General features: G+C 47.5%; 1 protein-coding gene across 10 annotated transcripts in view; it reads right to left on the bottom strand.

Moving 5' to 3' along the window:
- ncor1 (nuclear receptor corepressor 1) overlaps positions 1–17,011 on the bottom strand; it is a 458,529-nt gene that overhangs the window by 268,810 nt on the left and 172,708 nt on the right. For all 10 annotated transcript variants that reach the window (XM_072470035.1, XM_072470042.1, XM_072470044.1 and 7 more), the window contains 2 exons: positions 9,787–9,917; positions 5,590–5,777 (listed from right to left, as the gene is read on the bottom strand). In XM_072470035.1, the coding sequence (XP_072326136.1) occupies positions 5,590–5,777; positions 9,787–9,917 (319 nt within the window). The remainder of the gene's footprint in view (positions 1–5,589; positions 5,778–9,786; positions 9,918–17,011) is intronic.

Raw genomic sequence — 17,011 nt, 5'->3', positions numbered from 1 at the left:
AGGCCAGCAGCACGGGTTCAATTCCCGTACCAGCCTCCCCGAACAGGCGCCGGAATGTGGCGACTAGGGGCTTTTCACAGTAACTTCATTTGAAGTCTACTTGTGACAATAAGCAATTTTCATTTCATGTATGTACTGTGTACGTTCCCTCGGCCACAGAATAAAACTTTTCACTGTACTTAGGTACATGACAATAAATCAAATCAAATCATTGTCTGGGGGTTGACTGAGGTTGGAGACTGGCCCTCTCTGTGCTAGGATGGCGGCAGCTATCTATTTTTCATCTCTGGCATAGTTTCTGACCAGAACCTCTTGTCCCTGGTGAAAAGCACGGCATTTCATTTTCTTTTCCTGCCTTCCGACTCGATCCGGTTGCTTAGTCTAGACGATGTCTTTGTCTTTGGTTGTTTTAATAAGTTGAATTCTGTACATGGTTGACGTTTAGAAGGTGAATTTCCACCCACCCAGGAATTGATAGAACCGTTTTATCCCAAAGATGATTCCTGGGCTTCTTTCTCTAACTTTGTATAATTGCTTTCGGCTTTATTCAATGTTCTGGACACAAAGGCTGGCTTCTCTTCACCTGTGGGTACGATGTGGAAAACCACCGCCCCACAACGTAGGGCGATGTGTCACACGCCAACTGCAGGGGTAGGTTTGGATCAAAATGAGTCAGGATTTCTAACTTGAGCAGTGTCTCCTTTTATTTTGACACAGTAGATTATGCAAGGGCTTTAGAACAGTCACCAGGTTGGGAACACACCTTCCGTAGTAATATAGCAAGCCTAAAAAAGATCAACGTTGGTTGACATTCGGATGTGCAGGTGCTTCGGTAATAGCTTGACCTTCGGAGGCGACTTATGCAGTCCCATGGCATAGATTTTTTTTAAATCAAGGGGAACAGATCTTCCTTGTTCTTCCCAGTCACCAGGATGTCATCCAAGTTACACTGGATTCCGTTTAACCCGCTTAAATGTGGCCCATAGCCCGTTGGAATAATGCCAGAGCTAAAGTGATGCCAAATGGTAATCTTTTCCACCAAAATAACCCTTTCTGTATCACAATCGTTAGGAACGGTTAGGATCCATGTTCATTTGCAGATATGCAAGTCTACCCTGCAAACTGGTCAACAGGGTTAGGGGGTATTGTTCTGCACAGAGTACAGGATTAATAGTTAGTTAGAAATCACGGATCCATTCTTTCTCATTACTGGGCCTATCAGTGTAGCTCATTCACTCCCATTAACAAGTTCCAGGTCTCCCGCCTTTGTCAGTGGCACTAATTCTGCCGCTACTTTAGGTCTGATTGTGTAAGGCACTGACTTAGCATTGAAGCATTTCGCCTGACTCACTTCTTTGATCTTCACTGAGATCTTCTTCATGCTTCCCACATCACCATTGAAAACTATAGCCTGTTTTTTTCTGGCTTTTTGTATGGCCTGATTCGGAATCGGTCATGAGATTTACTTTGGTCCAATTTAACCTTTTAAAAAATATATTCATGGGACGTGGATGTCGCAGGCTGTGCCAGCATTTATCGCCCATCCCTAATGTCCTTTGAGGGGCCAGTTAAGAGTCAACCACATTGCTGTGGGTCTGGAGTCACATGTAGGCCAGACCGGGTAAGGACGGCAGATTTCCTTCCCAGATGGGTTTTTAACGACAATCGACAATGGTTTCATGTCATAATTAGACTATTAATTCCCGATCATTATCCTGTGTTTCTGGATTACTAGTCCAGCGACAATATCACTGCCTCCCCTCGGGGTAATCTTTCTGAGCCAAGTCCTTCCCAATAGTGCCGGATAATTTCCTTTGATGATGTTCAAGGACAAATCTTTCGCCTGACCATTCAATTGTACTGTGACATCAACTGTTTCATGAATACGACCTCTCAATAGAACCACTTCACCCATTTAAGTTGTTAACACAATCTTAGAGGGTTGCAGACAGATATGTCAGAGCTTCTCTTTATAAACAGTCTCTGACATCCGCAAGATTTCTGCCCCAGTGTCCACCTCCATCATTATCAGTAGTCCATCCAGTAGTGGTGCGACCCAGTACCCATTTGCGGCACCAGCAGTAGCGACTGGATTTAATGACAACCCGTCTTCAAACTATGAATCGGGTCTCTCCTCACGTCCTTTCTGCACTACATGGACATTTTTTCCATTTGTTTTATTCAGCTCTTGCTTTTTGCAACTTTTACCTGAAGCTTGTTTCATTTTCCAACTAGTACATTCAACATGGTCCCTATCCCACTATTTCGGCACATTATGTCTTTGCCTCAACAATCCGGTTTTCGCACACACACAAATGGCAAGTGCGAGTCTGTATACGTTTGGGTTTCGGCTGACATCTTGTGAATTCTTGTGTTGGAACTCAACTGTTGAGATTTTTTGGCCAATTCCACTGATACAGCAACTTCCAAGGCTTTAAGTCAGGTTGCTTTTGGTTAATAATCACTTTTGAATTTCCTCAATCCACAGACTAGTCTATCTTGGATCATATCGTTAAATACATCCCTGAATTTGCAGTGTCCAGCCAATCTTTTCAGTGTAGCTACAAATTTTGGAATCCACTCTTCTTCTTGGTTTCACTTATGAAACCTAGACCATTCGGCGATGATTAACAATATCAGTAAATTGTGGCCCTGCAAAATTTCCACAATTTCTTCAAATGTTTTTGTGCTTGGCTTTTCCGGCTGTACTAGACTCCTAAGGAGGTTAAATGTTTCCCCCGCCATTATTATCCGTGTTGGGACTTCTATATTTGCTACTATTTTGACAGCTTGAACAAAATAGTCAAATCGTTCTGTATGCAAGCTCCATCACTCTTTATTCTCATCAAACTGCTCCAAAAACTCCCACCATTTTTCTCCATGGAAGGACCTGCATGTGCACAATCCGCCACAAATATTTAGCACTACCACGCTTCCTTTTTCCCAAAACGAAGCACAACCTGAGCTCAGCCTGTTTCCCTTTGTGTTTTGCAACATCCCTAGCCTGAAATCTCTTGTTACAGAGTAATTGCTACTTACAGCTACCGAGTTTCTGGCAGAGCACATGGTGAGCTCCTCTCCAGTTATTTTTGTTGAATTTTGGTGTTTCGTTTTGTTCCTCCGGGTGGCTGCAATCACTGTTCGATTCCTTCGCCGCCAGCTTTTGTGTGGCAATGATTTTTATGATTATCTTTTTTCTTCTGGGTTTCCTTCAAGTGGCTGCAAGTGTTGTCCGGCTTCCTCATTGCCAGTTTTTTTTGTGTGGCGTTTGCAGGATTGACTTTAGGAGGCCATGGAGGCTCAACAAGAACTAAGAGCTTTACTCAGGAGGGGTTAACACTACAGGCTACGATGTTACACGACCCATGCAAACGGCTGTAATGTCATCTCCCACGCAACGTGAACAAATAAAACACATTTCTATACCCCATGCCTGAGATTTCCAGAAGACATTTGATAAGGTGCTACATCAAAGTTTATTGTGGAAAGTAAAAGCTCTTGGTGTCGAGGGGTAACATATTGACATGGATAGAAGTAGAGAGTAGACATAAATGGCTCTTTTTCAGGTTGGTAAGATGTGACGAGCGCTGTGCCACAGAGATCAGGGCTGGGACCTCAACTGTACAATGACTTAGATGAAGGGATGGATGGGGTGGTTGGCAAATTTGCTGATGATACAAAGATAGGAAAGTAAGTTGTGAAGAAATAAGGAGGCTACAAATACGATATAGATAGGTCAAGTGTGTGGGCAAAGATCTGGCAAACGGAGTATAATGTGGAAAAATGTGAAATTGCTCATTTTAGCACAAAGAATACAAAAGTTGGCAGGATATGCTTCAGTTATACAGAGCAATAATACACGTGGAATACGGTGTGCAGCATTGGTCACCTTATTTATGCAAATACATCACAAGCAGTTCAGGGAAGGTTTATCAGACTTTTACCTGGAATGGGCGTGTTGTCTTGTTACGAAAGGTTGGACAGGCAAGGCTTGTATTCACTGAAGCTTAGAAGGACAAGGGGCGACTTGATTGAAACATATAAGATCCTGAGGGGTCTGGACAGGGTGGATGTGGAGACGATTTCTCCCCTTGTGAGAAAATCTGGAACTGGGGAATCACTGTTTAAAAATACCAGGTCGCCCAAAAAAACAGAGGCGAGGCAGATTCTCTCTCTTGAGGGTTGAGTGTCTTTTGAATTATTTTCCCGAAAAGGAGATGGAAGAGAGTCCAGGGCGGGCCTGCTGGTCCAGGGCGGGCCTGCAGGTCCAGGGCGGGCCTGCTGGTCCAGGGCGGGCCTGCTGGTCCAGGGCGGGACTGCTGGTCCAGGGCGGGACTGCTGGTCCAGGGCGGGACTGCAGGTCCAGGGGGGGCCTGCTGGTCCAGGGCGGGACTGCTGGTCCAGGGCGGGCCTGCTGGTCCAGGGCGGGCCTGCTGGTCCAGGGCGGGCCTGCTGGTCCAGGGCGGGCCTGCTGGTCCAGGGCGGGCCTGCTGGTCCAGGGCGGGCCTGCTGGTCCAGGGCGGGCCTGCTGGTCCAGGGCGGGCCTGCTGGTCCTGGGCGGGCCTGCTGGTCCTGGGAGGGCCTGCTGGTCCAGGGCGGGCCTGCTGGTCCAGGGCGGGTCTGCTGGTCCTGGGCAGGCCTGCTGGTTCTGGGAGGGCCTGCTGGTCCAGGGAGGGCCTGCTGGTCCAGGGCAGGACTGCTGGTCCAGGGCGGGCCTGCAGGTCCAGGGGGGGCCTGCTGGTCCAGGGCGGGACTGCTGATCCAGGGCGGGCCTGCTGGTCCAGGGCGGGCCTGCTGGTCCAGGGCGGGCCTGCAGGTCCAGGGCGGGCCTGCAGGTCCAGGGCGGGCCTGCAGGTCCAGGGCGGGCCTGCTGGTCCAGGGCGGGCCTGCTGGTCCTGGGCGGGCCTGCTGGTCCTGGGAGGGCCTGCTGGTCCAGGGAGGGCCTGCTGGTCCTGGGAGGGCCTGCTGGTCCAGGGCGGGCCTGCAGGTCCAGGGCGGGCCTGCTGGTCCAGGGCGGGCCTGCAGGTCCAGGGCGGGCCTGCAGGTCCAGGGCGGGCCTGCTGGTCCAGGGCGGGCCTGCTGGTCCAGGGCGGGCCTGCTGGTCCAGGGCGGGCCTGCTGGTCCTGGGCGGGCCTGCTGATCCAGGGCGGGCCTGCTGGTCCAGGGCGGGCCTGCTGGTCCTGGGAGGGCCTGCTGGTCCTGGGAGGGCCTGCTGGTCCAGGGCGGGCCTGCTGGTCCAGGGCGGGCCTGCTGGTCCAGGGCGGGCCTGCTGGTCCAGGGCGGGCCTGCTGGTCCAGGGCGGGACTGCTGGTCCAGGGGGGGCCTGCTGGTCCAGGGGGGGCCTGCTGGTCCAGGGTAAAGTGCTTCCTAACTATATCATATTTTTACCACTTCAAATCACTGAAAGTCAAGCACCATCAGGTCACTAATAATTGGGCTACAGAATGTTCAGACTTTTAAATTAAGTCAAAGCTCGTGAAACAACCAGATTAAACAGGAGGAGAGAAACCGGGAAGCCGCAGTTTCCAATTTTGCAGCTGATAGCTGGAAGAATATGGAGGATATTTCACCGTGAGCCGGAGTACTTACCAAGTTCAGGCGGAGGAGGGGGATTGGGTGGCTCCTCAGTAATGGCTTCTTTTGCCATGGATCTCAGGATCCTGCCTTTCCGCCTCCCCTGACTGTTTGCAGTTTTTCTGCCTCGTGGAGCAGACTGTTCTTTTTCTTCAAGCTCCTCTCCTGCAGTATCTGGTTTGTCCTTTTCCTTGATAGTTTCCCTAAAGTGACATAAACAGAACAATTGGGATTTCAACTGCATATTACAGATGAATATGGTGCATGCAATGTTTTCCCCTCCACTCCAACTTTACAAACACCAGCTCCCTCATCTTTGTGGACTTTGCAGTTGGACAAACCACAAAGCTACAGCCTATCAATAAAAGACTCGAAAACATGGTAAACCTTCAGAATGGCAGATCTTTAGCAGCCAATACCATTTTATACAAATGTAGCTCAGCGGCATGAATTCCCTCACCTGTTCAGAGAGGTTCCAAGGAAACAACAAGGTGACTGTTTTAGTGTTTGGCTACAATTATAGTTTAAAATATGCAGCATAGCCAGAACAATGATTCGCCCAGTCATAACAGACACAATGGAGTCGCAACAAGAGACTTAACAGGCTTTAGATGGAGCCAGCTAGCTTTAACTAAACTTTAATTAAAGCAAGAGAACGGGCACACACAATAAGGGTTACCATGAGCAACAGAATGTTTCACAGGAAGTGAGGTCAAACTCTACACCGCTCCCACTCTCTGGATTTCAACTGTATTGTCCAAAACATTATTCCTTGTGTAAACAAACCAATGCTGCACACTTTCATATCAATCACAACCCAAACAGTGCGGTCCCCTGTGACATGATCCTGGGAACAAAAACAATGCATCAGTAAAATTCCATTCTTTAAACATTGTACAGTACGTCCGCTGTTGCAGCCTGCCCTCCCCATGGACACTCACATTATCCTATCCCCTCACAAGAGGAGATCTTGCTAAGCATTTTTTAATTGATTCTCAAATTCAACATTCACATGTACACAGATCAAGAGCAGAATAATTGGGAAACAAACTTCAACACCATAACAGTGAAATTGTGATGAAGCAAACGCAGGTGACACTAAATTCCAGTTGTGTTGAAGTCATCAACCATTCACACGGGGCCAGTGGCAAATCCCAGAGAAGGATTCCCATGATAAGCTGAAATTTTGCACTGGTAATTCTGTAATAGCCAAACCTAAGCTTGTAATAATAACAAGTAGGCTTCCATTAACACTGCAATGACGTTACTGTGAAAATCCCCTAGTCGCCACACTCCGGCGCCTGTTCGGGTACACAGAGGGAGAATTCAGAATGTCCAATTCACCTAACAGCACGTCTTTCGGGATTTGTGGGAGGAAACCAGAGCACTCGGAGGGAATCCACGCAGACACGGGGAGAACGTGCCGACTCTGCAGTCAGTGACCCAAGCCGGGAATCGAACCCTGGTGCTGTGAAGCAACAGTGCTAACCACTGTGCTACCTGTCACCCCAGCATCTAGGCTAGTGTGTGAAACCAGCTTTGTAAAACAGGGTAAGATCATGATCAGACAAATCACATGGGATCCACGCCCGGTCCGAATCACACTGAAACATCTCTGCATCCTTCTCACAGCTCACCCTCCCACCCAACTTTGTATCATCTGCAAATTAAGAGATATTACATTTAGTTTCCTTGTATAAATCATTTATAATGTGAATAGCTGTGGTCCCAGCACTGCTCCCTGTGACGCCTCACTAGTCACTGGCTGGCATCTGGAAAAAGACCCGTTTATTCCGACTCTTTGTTTTCTGTCTGCCAACCAGTTTTCTATCCATCCCGCATCATCACCCCCAATTCCACGTGCTTTAATTTTACACGCTAATCTCTTATGTGAGACTTTGTCGAAAGTCTTCTGAAAGTCCAAATAAATTGGCTCCTCCTCATCAACTCTACTCCTTACATCCTCGAAGAATTCCAGTAGATTTGTCAAGCGTGATTTCCCCTTCATAAATCCATGCCGACACTATTCAATACTGCCATTGTTTTCCAACTGTTCTGGTAGAAAATATTTCATAATGGACTCCGGCATTTTCCCTACGATAGACGTAAGGCTTACTGTTCTATGGTTTTGTTTTCTCTCTACCTCCTTTTTCAAACAGTGGGGTTACATCGACTACCCGTCAATCGTACTAAATGTCCCAGAGTCTATAGAATCATGGAAGATGGGCCGAATCTCGGGTCTATCCCTCTCCTTCTCTTCCCAGTTCCATTACAGGATGTAACATGAGGAAAGGCGAGTGGGAGGGTCGTTGAGGGAGGCGGTGAGCGGGAAGGTCGTTGAGGGAGGCAGTGAGCGGGAGGGTCGGGGAAGGAGGGGACTAGTAGAAAGCTGGGGAGGGAGGGGGTGAGCGGGCAGGGTTGGGAAGGGGCTGGGCGCAGGGTCAGGGAGGGAGGGGTGAGTGGGAGGGTCAGGGAGGGAGGGGGTGAGTGGGAAGGTCAGGGAGGGAGGGGGTGAGTGGGAGAGTCAGGGAGGGAGGGGTGAGTGGGAGGGTCAGGGAGGGAGGTGGCGAGTGGGCAGAGTCGGGGAGGGAGGGGGTGAGCGGGCAGGGTCGGGGAGGGAGGGGGTGAGCGGGCAGGGTCGGGGAGGGAGGGGGTGAGCGGGCAGGGTCGGGGAGGGAGGGGGTGAGCGGGCAGGGTCGGGGAGGGAGGTGGCATGCGGGCAGGGTCGGGGAGGGAGGTGGTGAACGGGCAGGGTCGGGGAGGGAGGGGGTGAGCGGGCAGGGTCGGGGAGGGAGGGGGTGAGCGGGCAGGGTCGGAGAGGGAGGGGGTGTGCGGGCAGGGTCGGAGAGGGAGGGGGTGAGCGGGCAGGGTCGGAGAGGGAGGGGGTGAGCGGGCAGGGTCGGGGAGGGAGGGGGTGAGCGGGCAGGGTCGGGGAGGGGGTGAGCGGGCAGGGTCGGGGAGGGAGGGGGTGAGCGGGCAGGGTCGGGGAGGGAGGGGGTGAGCGGGCAGGGTCGGGGAGGGAGGGGGTGAGCGGGCAGGGTCGGGGAGGGAGGGGGTGAGCGGGCAGAGTGGGGAGGGAGGGGGTGAGCGGGCAGGGTCGGGGAGGGAGGGGGTGAGCGGGCAGGGTCGGGGAGGGGGTGAGCGGGCAGGGTCGGGGAGGGAGGGGGTGAGCGGGCAGGGTCGGGGAGGGAGGGGGTGAGCGGGCAGGGTCGGGGAGGGAGGGGGTGAGCGGGCAGGGTCGGGGAGGGAGGGGGTGAGCGGGCAGGGTCGGGGAGGGAGGGGGTGAGCGGGCAGGGTTGGGCAAGCGGGCAGGGTCGGGGGGAACTGGGGTGAACTGGCAGGCTCAGGGAGGGAGGTGGCGAGCGGGTGGGTTGGGGGGGGATGCTGGCGGGTCGCTGGCGAGCAGGACGATTGGGGGAGAAAGGGTTGGGGAGTAGGATAATAGAATCATAGAATTTACAGTACAGGAGGTCATCATTTGGCCCATCTAGTCTGAACCGGCCCTTGGAAAGAGCACCCTACCCAGGCCCACGCCTGCAGTCTATCCCTGCAACTCAGTCACCCCACCTAACCTTTTTGGACACTGAGGGCAATTTAGCAAGGCCAATCTACCTAACCTGCACGTCTTTGGACTGTGGGAAGAAACCCACGCAGGCACGGAGAGAACGTGCAGACTCCACACTGACAGTGACCCAAGCCGGGAATCGAACCTGGGTCCCTGGAGCTGTGAAACAGAGCTAACCACTGTGCTACCGTGTCACCTGGCAAACACGGAAAAGGAGACAAAGTTTCGAAAAAGAGCAAACTTCTGTTTTTGAAGTGATTTTTAAAACTGACAGACCTCTGGCATCTGTGATCATTTCTGAACATTTTAATAACCGGCATGATTGACTGATGTGTCGAGAGCCAAAGGATCCTTAAACCTATTTCAAAAAATGTACTGTAACCAACAAAATAAATAAACTTCATAAATAAATAATGTTTGACAACGATGAGTGCAAGGGTAGATTTAAATAAAACTTTCAGTGTCAGTACAGACCTGTACCACACAAGGTCTATGTTACAGCAGGGCCAAAATGTTTTATGTTGATGTAGAACGTGAACAGAAAGCAATCAATTACGATCATATTGGCAGCAGAGGTCTCCCGAATGCAAGCACAACTGTTAAGACTGACTTGGCTTTCATAGAGCAGCTCCAGCTAGTTTTCTGACCTTTGAGGTTCCTCCTTATCATCTTTCTCCTCTTCCTTCTTCTCGTCCTTTTCTTCTTTCTCTACTTTCTCGATTTTCTCCTCTTCTTTCTCAGCTTCTTTTTCTTCTTGTGAAGGGCGAGAAATCTGTTGCTATAAAACAAAGGAGAAGCCTATGTTTAATAGACAACCTGTGAACATTAAGCATGTTAAGTATTCTCGAAAGCAGTTCTTTTCTGCCAACAAACTTCAACAGCTGTTAGCTTTCAGCTTTGCCATACAGATGTGCTCTGAGTCGATCCTGTCAAAGTGCCAAAGTTAGAACTGAGGTTTTGAAGTTTCTTAGGCCTAGTTGAGTCCCACATTCTCCTGGCAAAAGGTCATCGAAATAAATGTCAATCAGTAAAATATCCCAATACCAGAGTTCTGTGCTAATAAAATGAGCCAAGATAAATTCTCCGGGTGGAAGGTTCCTGCATTTCGAAGTAACAGTATCAAATATTGATAGAAAAACTGCACATTTATTGAACAGAATGTTTATCTGAACAGTAACAGAAATAGCCTACTAAAGGAACAAATAATCAGAAACTCCAGAACCCCTGGCCTGCAGACGCTCCTTTTTAAAAGCTCTGGTTTTAATGAAGGTCACTCTGCAGGCGCTCAGTCGCCATCTGCCAATTGTATATCACTGTGTGAAGTGCTTGGAGACATTTCGATGAGCTTCTGTGCTATATAAAGGCACACATTCATCTGTAAAAATACTCAAATGCAGCTCCCTAGCATTTTCCTATAGGTACATGATGCTAAACAAGCCCATTTCAAGTCTGGTTTCTGCCTCATACTTTCATATGAATTATTGCCTAAAGGACATGACTAAATCAGGGTACTCCCGTTGCATGGGGGAGAATTCATCCAAATTTTAAACACAAAGGGAAAAAAAATGGGAACTGAGCCATGAATTTCCTGTGGGTATTATTGTATTTCCTCTCCTCCTTTTGCTACCTATCAGCCTGTCACTGGTCACAGGAGGTGGAACCGTACCACGAAAAATGTGTGTGGAGATAAATGGGTCATTTTCAGGTAGGCAGGCTGTTATTAGTGCATTGCATAAGATTCAGTGCTGGGGACTCAGCTATTTACAATCTATATTCATGAATTTGATAAAGGGACCGAGTGCAATGTATTCAAATTGGTTGATAATATAAATATAAAAATAGTTGTAAAAATAAGCTGTGAAGACGACACAAGGAGTGTGCAGTGATTATAGATGATAGTAAAGTCAAGTCACCTGAGACCCAGGTGACCAGAGGCTGACTGGTGGTGATTTAACCGGCGGGTCACCACACCTCAGGCGAGGGGCAAGGTTGCGAGGGCGGGGCCTACATGAATAACAAATTATAGATAGGTTAAATAACTTTTTTTTAAAATTTAGAGTACCCAATTCATTTTTTCCAAGGGGCAATTTAGCGCGGCCAATCCACCTACCCTGCACATCTTTGGGTTGTGGGGGTGAAACCCACGCAAACACGGGGAGAATGTGCAAACTCCACACGGACAGTGACCCAGAGCCGGGATCGAACCTGGGACCTCGGCGCCGTGAGACTGTAGTGCTACCGTGCTGCCCGATAGGTTAAATGATTAGGCAAGACGGTGGCAGAATGTTTTGACAAACTCCCACACAAGAGGTTGGTGTGCAAATTAAAGCACAAGGGATTGGGGGTAATAGGAAGACATAGATTGAGAATTGTTTAACAGACAGGAATACATGGGTCTTTTTCCAAGTGGCGGGTGGTGACTAGTGGGGTCCCGCAGGGATCAGTACCTGGGGCCCCAGATATTCACAATACACATCAATGATTTGATGAGGAAACCAAATGTAATATTTCCAAGCTTGCTGATGGCACAAAACCTGGTGGGAATGTGAGTGATGAGGAGGATGTAAAGAGACTTCAAGGTGATTTAGACAAGTTGAGTGAGCAGGCAAATACATGGTGGACCCAGCAATATGGTTATGGGCCAGGGCTTAGATACCCCAAAGTATATAATAAAGTCCACCTGACCTACAACCTTTATGTTGAATTTGGCTAGAATGAACACAAGAGCCTTCCCTTCTGGTGTGATTCAACAGTCTTCCTAGACATTTTAATCAAAATAAGCTATATTCGAAGAACTTAGTTAACATACACATATATATATATAGGCAAAACAGCAAGAATTTTTACCAATTACAAACATAAAGACACCTCATAACTACAATAATCTATGTATAACACTTAATGAATTCCCCCTTAACTGTTCCAATTCAAAACACAAAATCCCATAAACCAAAAACCCCTTTTCAAGGGCGTGGCCCAGCACTCTGCATTCTCACGTGAATAAGACTGGCTTTTCCTGAGATTCTGACCCCGTCTCACCAGCAGTTTAAACCCTTCCGCAAAGCAAATTATATCTTTTAAGTTGCCAAAACAACAGGTAGTTATAATCAATGGATTTTTAACAGGAACAAATATTTTAAATGAAAATAGCGAGACAGGAACAAAACACTTCTTTCACAGCAAAATGTGAAAGCGAAACGAAAAACAGCTCAGTGCCACAGCCCAGCTCCACCCACACAATGACATCACTGAAGTCGTGAGATAAAAGACAAAAACCTTTCTTAAAGGGACATTCCCATGACAGAGATTTTTGACACAAGGTCAGTGGATAATGGAAAGTGAGGGGAGATTCAATAGAAGTGTACAAGATGTATCTACAGGTTTGGATAAGGTACAGAAGGAAAATCTGATTCCACTGACTGATATTACAAGCATTGGAGACCCTCAGATTTAAGGTTTTGGAACAAGGAATGCCCCGGAGGAGGGAAGAGAGAGGAATAATATTTTAATGCAGCGAGTGTAATGATCTGGAACTTGTTGCCAATGAGGATGGTGGATTTAGAAACAGTGAAAACTCAAAAGGAAATTGGATGGGTACTTGTTCGAAATAAACCTGCATGGCTACGGGAATGGAGTAGAATAACCTGATTTCTCAGAGGGCCAGCTTGGACTCAATGGGTCGGCAAGCCTCCTTCTGTGCTCTAATTGACTCTATATATATATATATATAATGATGAGATATATATATGTGCACTAACTCAGCAAGGCTCCTTCAACACAACACCCAGCAAACCCACAAGCTATGCTACCTCGAAGGATAAAGGCAGCAGATGCATGGGATTTCCACCATCTTCAAGTTTCCCTTCAAGCTGCACACCATCCTGACTTGATACTTATATCATCGTTCCCTCACTGTGTGGGTTAAAATCCTGGAACTCCCTTCTGAGCAGTACTATAGCTGGATCTACACTAGTGATTTTAGCATATACTCTGCTGTGTACTAATTCAAAGCAGCTAAACCCATTGCCAGGAGGGTGCTGCTGCTGCATCCTGAGCTTCCCAGGGTCACAGACCCAGGTTTTCTAGATATGTCAGTTCCTATTAAATTCAACGAAGTATGGCAGCACACTGGCTTCACAGCTCCAGGGTCCCGGGTTCAATTCCCGGCTTGGGTCACTGTCTGTGCGGAGTCTGCACGTTCTCCCCGTGTCTGCGTGGGTTTCCTCCGGGTGCTCCGGTTTCCTCCCACAGTCCAAAGATGTGCAGGTTAGATGGATTGGCCATGCTAAATTGCCCTTAGTGTCCAAAAAGGTTAGGTGGGGTTACTGGGATAAGGTGGAGGTGTGGGTTTAAGTAGGGTGCTCTTTCCAAGAGCCGGTGCAGACTCGATGGGCCAAATGGCCTCCTTCTGCACTGTAAATCCTATGATTCTGTGAGAGTGATCCTGGAGAGCGGCGGAGGTGCAATTAATGGCCACAGGCAAAAATAACACAATAAAGCAAGAAAATCACGTATAATCTTTCATTCGTGTTTTCATCGCAAGCTTGCTGGAATCAGGGTGAGATAAGACATAGGAGCAGAATTCTGCTACTCGGCACATCGAGTCTACTCCGCCATTCAATCATGGCTGATATTTTTCTCATCCCCATTCTCCTGCCTTCTCCCCATAACCCCGATCCCCTTATTAATCGGAAACCTATTCATCTCTGTCTTAAACACACTCAGTAATTTGGCCTCCACAGCCTTCTGCGGCAAAGAGTTTCACAGATACACCACCTGAACGGTGTTGATAATGTGAATGGGGAAAGGATGTCTCATATTTTGGGGTGTCCAGAATCAGAGAGTACGGTTTTAAAACCCTTGCAGGACACAAATGTGGAGAATTATTTCTCTGAGTGGGTTGTGCGACTTTGGAACTGTCTGCCTCAGAAGGTCGTGGAAGCAGGGTCAGGCAAAGGTCAATGGATTCTTGTTCAGGAAAAGAATTGAAAGAAACATTGTACAAATTTACAAAGATTAGTAGCAGGTCAAAACTTTATTATTTTGCAGTTGTTTTTTGATAGTTCTTAAAATCTGATAGATCTTTTAATAATAATCTTTATTAGTGTCACAAGTAGGCTTACATTAACGCTACAATGAAGATACGGTGAAAATCCCCTAGGCGGCACATTCCGACGCCAGTTCGGGTACACAGAGGGAGAATTCAGAATGTCCAATTCACCTAACAAGCACATCTTTTGCGACTTCTGGGAGGAAACCGGAGCACCCGGAGGAAACCCACGCAGACACGGGGAGAACGTGCAGACTCCGCACAGACAGTGACCCAAGCCGGGAATCGAGCCTGGGACCTTGGTGCTGTGAAGCATTAGTGCTAACCACTGTCCCTTTAGAGATAGTCTTAGGTTCAAAGAGGAAGCATACAAATTAGCATGAAAAAGGAATAGACCCGAGGATTGGGAACAGTTTAAAATTCAGCAAATGCAGACCAAGGGATTAATTAAGAAGAGAAAATACAATTTGAAAGTAAGCTAGCGGGGAACATAAAAACTGACTGGAAACGTTTCTATAGGTATGTAAAGAGGACCCTTACAGTCAGAAACGCAGGAATTCATAACAGGGAACAAAGAAATGGCTGAGGAATTAAATTTGGACTTGGGTTCTGTCTTCACAAAGGAAGACATGAATAATGTACTGGATGTTCTGAGAAACACACGTTTTAGTGAGGAGCTGTAGGAAAATAGTAATAGTAAAGAAATGGGTTGGGGGAAATTAGTGGGATTGAAGGCAGACAAATCTCCAGGGCCTGATAATCTTCAGCAACAGGTTGCATGGCTCTGAAAGCTAATGATTCCAAACAAACCTGTTGGACTTTAACCTGGTGTTGTAAGACTTCTTACTGTGCCCACCCCAGTCCAAGATCCTCCACATCCTGATAGTCTTCATCCCAGGGTACTTAAGGAAGTGGGCCCTAGAAATAGTAGACCCACTGGTGGTCATTTTCCAAAATTCTTTGGACTCTAGAATGGTTCCTACAGATTAGAGGGTAGCGAATGTAACCCCGCTATTCAAAAGGGAGGTATAGAGAAAACAGGGAACTATAGACCAGTGAGCCTACAGTCCGTAGTAGGGGAGTTGCTAGAGTTAATTAATTAATAATCTTTATTGTCACAAGTAGGCTTTCATTAATACTGTAATGAAGTTACTGTGAAAAGCCCCTAGTCGCCATATTCCAGCGCCTGTTCGGGTAAACGGAGAGAGAATTCAGAATGTCCAAATTACCTAACAGCAAGTCTTTCAGGACTTGTGGGAGGAAACCGGAGCACCCGGAGAAAACCCACCCAGACACAGGGAGAACATGCATACTCCGCACAGACATTGACCCAAGCCGGGAATCAAACCTGGGTCTCTGGCGCTGGGGATCTCATAGCAAAGCAGTTGGAAAGCAGTGGTGTAATCAGACAAAGTCGGCATGGATTTACGAAAGGAAAATCATACTTGACAAATCTACTAGAATTCTTTGCTGATGTAACTAGTAGAGTTGACCAGAGAGAACCGGTGAATGTGGATAATTTAGACTTTCATAAGGCTTTCGACAAGTTCTCACATAGATTAATATGTAAAAAGCGCATGGGATTACGGGTAGTGTCTTGAGATGGATAAAAAGCTGGTTAGCAGACAGAAAGCAAAAAGTTGGAATAAATGTTTTTTTTTCTGATTGATAGGCAGGGATCTGTGCGAGAACCCCAACTGTTGACATTATATATTAATGATTTCGACAACAGAACTAAATGTATTATCTCCAAATTTGCAGATGAAACAAATTTGGGTGAGAGGGTGAGCTGTGAGGAGGATGCAGAGCTGCTTCAGTGGGATTTGGACAGGCTGAGTGAGTGGGCACATGCATGACAGATGCAGTATAATGTGGATAAATGTGAGGTTATCTGCTTTAGTAGCAAAAATAGAAAGGCAGATTATTATTTTAATGAGTGCAAATTGAGAGAGGTGGACACTTAGCGAGATCTTAGTGTAATTGTGCATTCAGTCGCTGAATACAGCAGGCAGTAAAGAAGGCAAATGGTATGTTGGCCATCATAGTGAGAGGAATAGAGATGTTGACCTGCAATTATATAGGGAATTGGGGTGTACCTGGAGTATTGTGTCCCGTTTCAGTGGTCTTATCCAAAGAAGGATGTTCTTGCTCTGGAGGGAGTTGCAGTGAAGGTTTACCAGGCTGATTCCTGGGATGGCGGGATTGTCAGAAGAGGAGATACTAAGTCGGTTAGGATTATATTCATTGGTGTTCAGAAGAGAGGGGGATCTCATAGAAACTTACAAAACTCTAACATGATTTTGTAGATTCAGAAAGAATTTTCCCGATGGTGGGGGGGTCCAGAACTAGGGGTCGTAGTTTGAGGATAAGGGGTAAATCTTTCAGGACTGAGGTGCGGAGAACTTTCTTCAGCCAGAGCGGTGAATCTGTGGAATTCACGATCAGAAAGTAGTTGAGGTTAAAACGTTGTGTAATTTCAAGAAGGAATTTAGATATAGCTCTTGGGGCTAAAGGGACCAAGGGTTATGGTGGGATGTCAGGATCAGGGTATTGAACTTGGTGACCAGCCATGATCAGAATGAATGGTCGATCAGGCTCGAAGGGCCGAATGGCCACATCCTGCTTCTATTTTCTACGTTTCTATGGTTCTATGATTCTACAGTTTACGGTTTTAAAATAAGTGGTTGGAGAGATAGTAGATGTATTTGTTATAATCTTTGAAAATTCCTGAAATTCTGGAAAAGTCCGAGCAGATAGGAAAATAGCAAACGTAACAGCTTTATTCAAGAAAGGAGGGAGAGAGAAAGCAGGAACCAAAAGGG

This window comes from Scyliorhinus torazame, chromosome 12 (assembly GCF_047496885.1).
Source record: "Scyliorhinus torazame isolate Kashiwa2021f chromosome 12, sScyTor2.1, whole genome shotgun sequence".
NCBI lineage: Eukaryota > Metazoa > Chordata > Chondrichthyes > Carcharhiniformes > Scyliorhinidae > Scyliorhinus > Scyliorhinus torazame.
The sequence above is the reverse complement of the archived record's forward strand: the minus strand, read 5'-3'. Positions and strand labels throughout refer to the sequence as shown.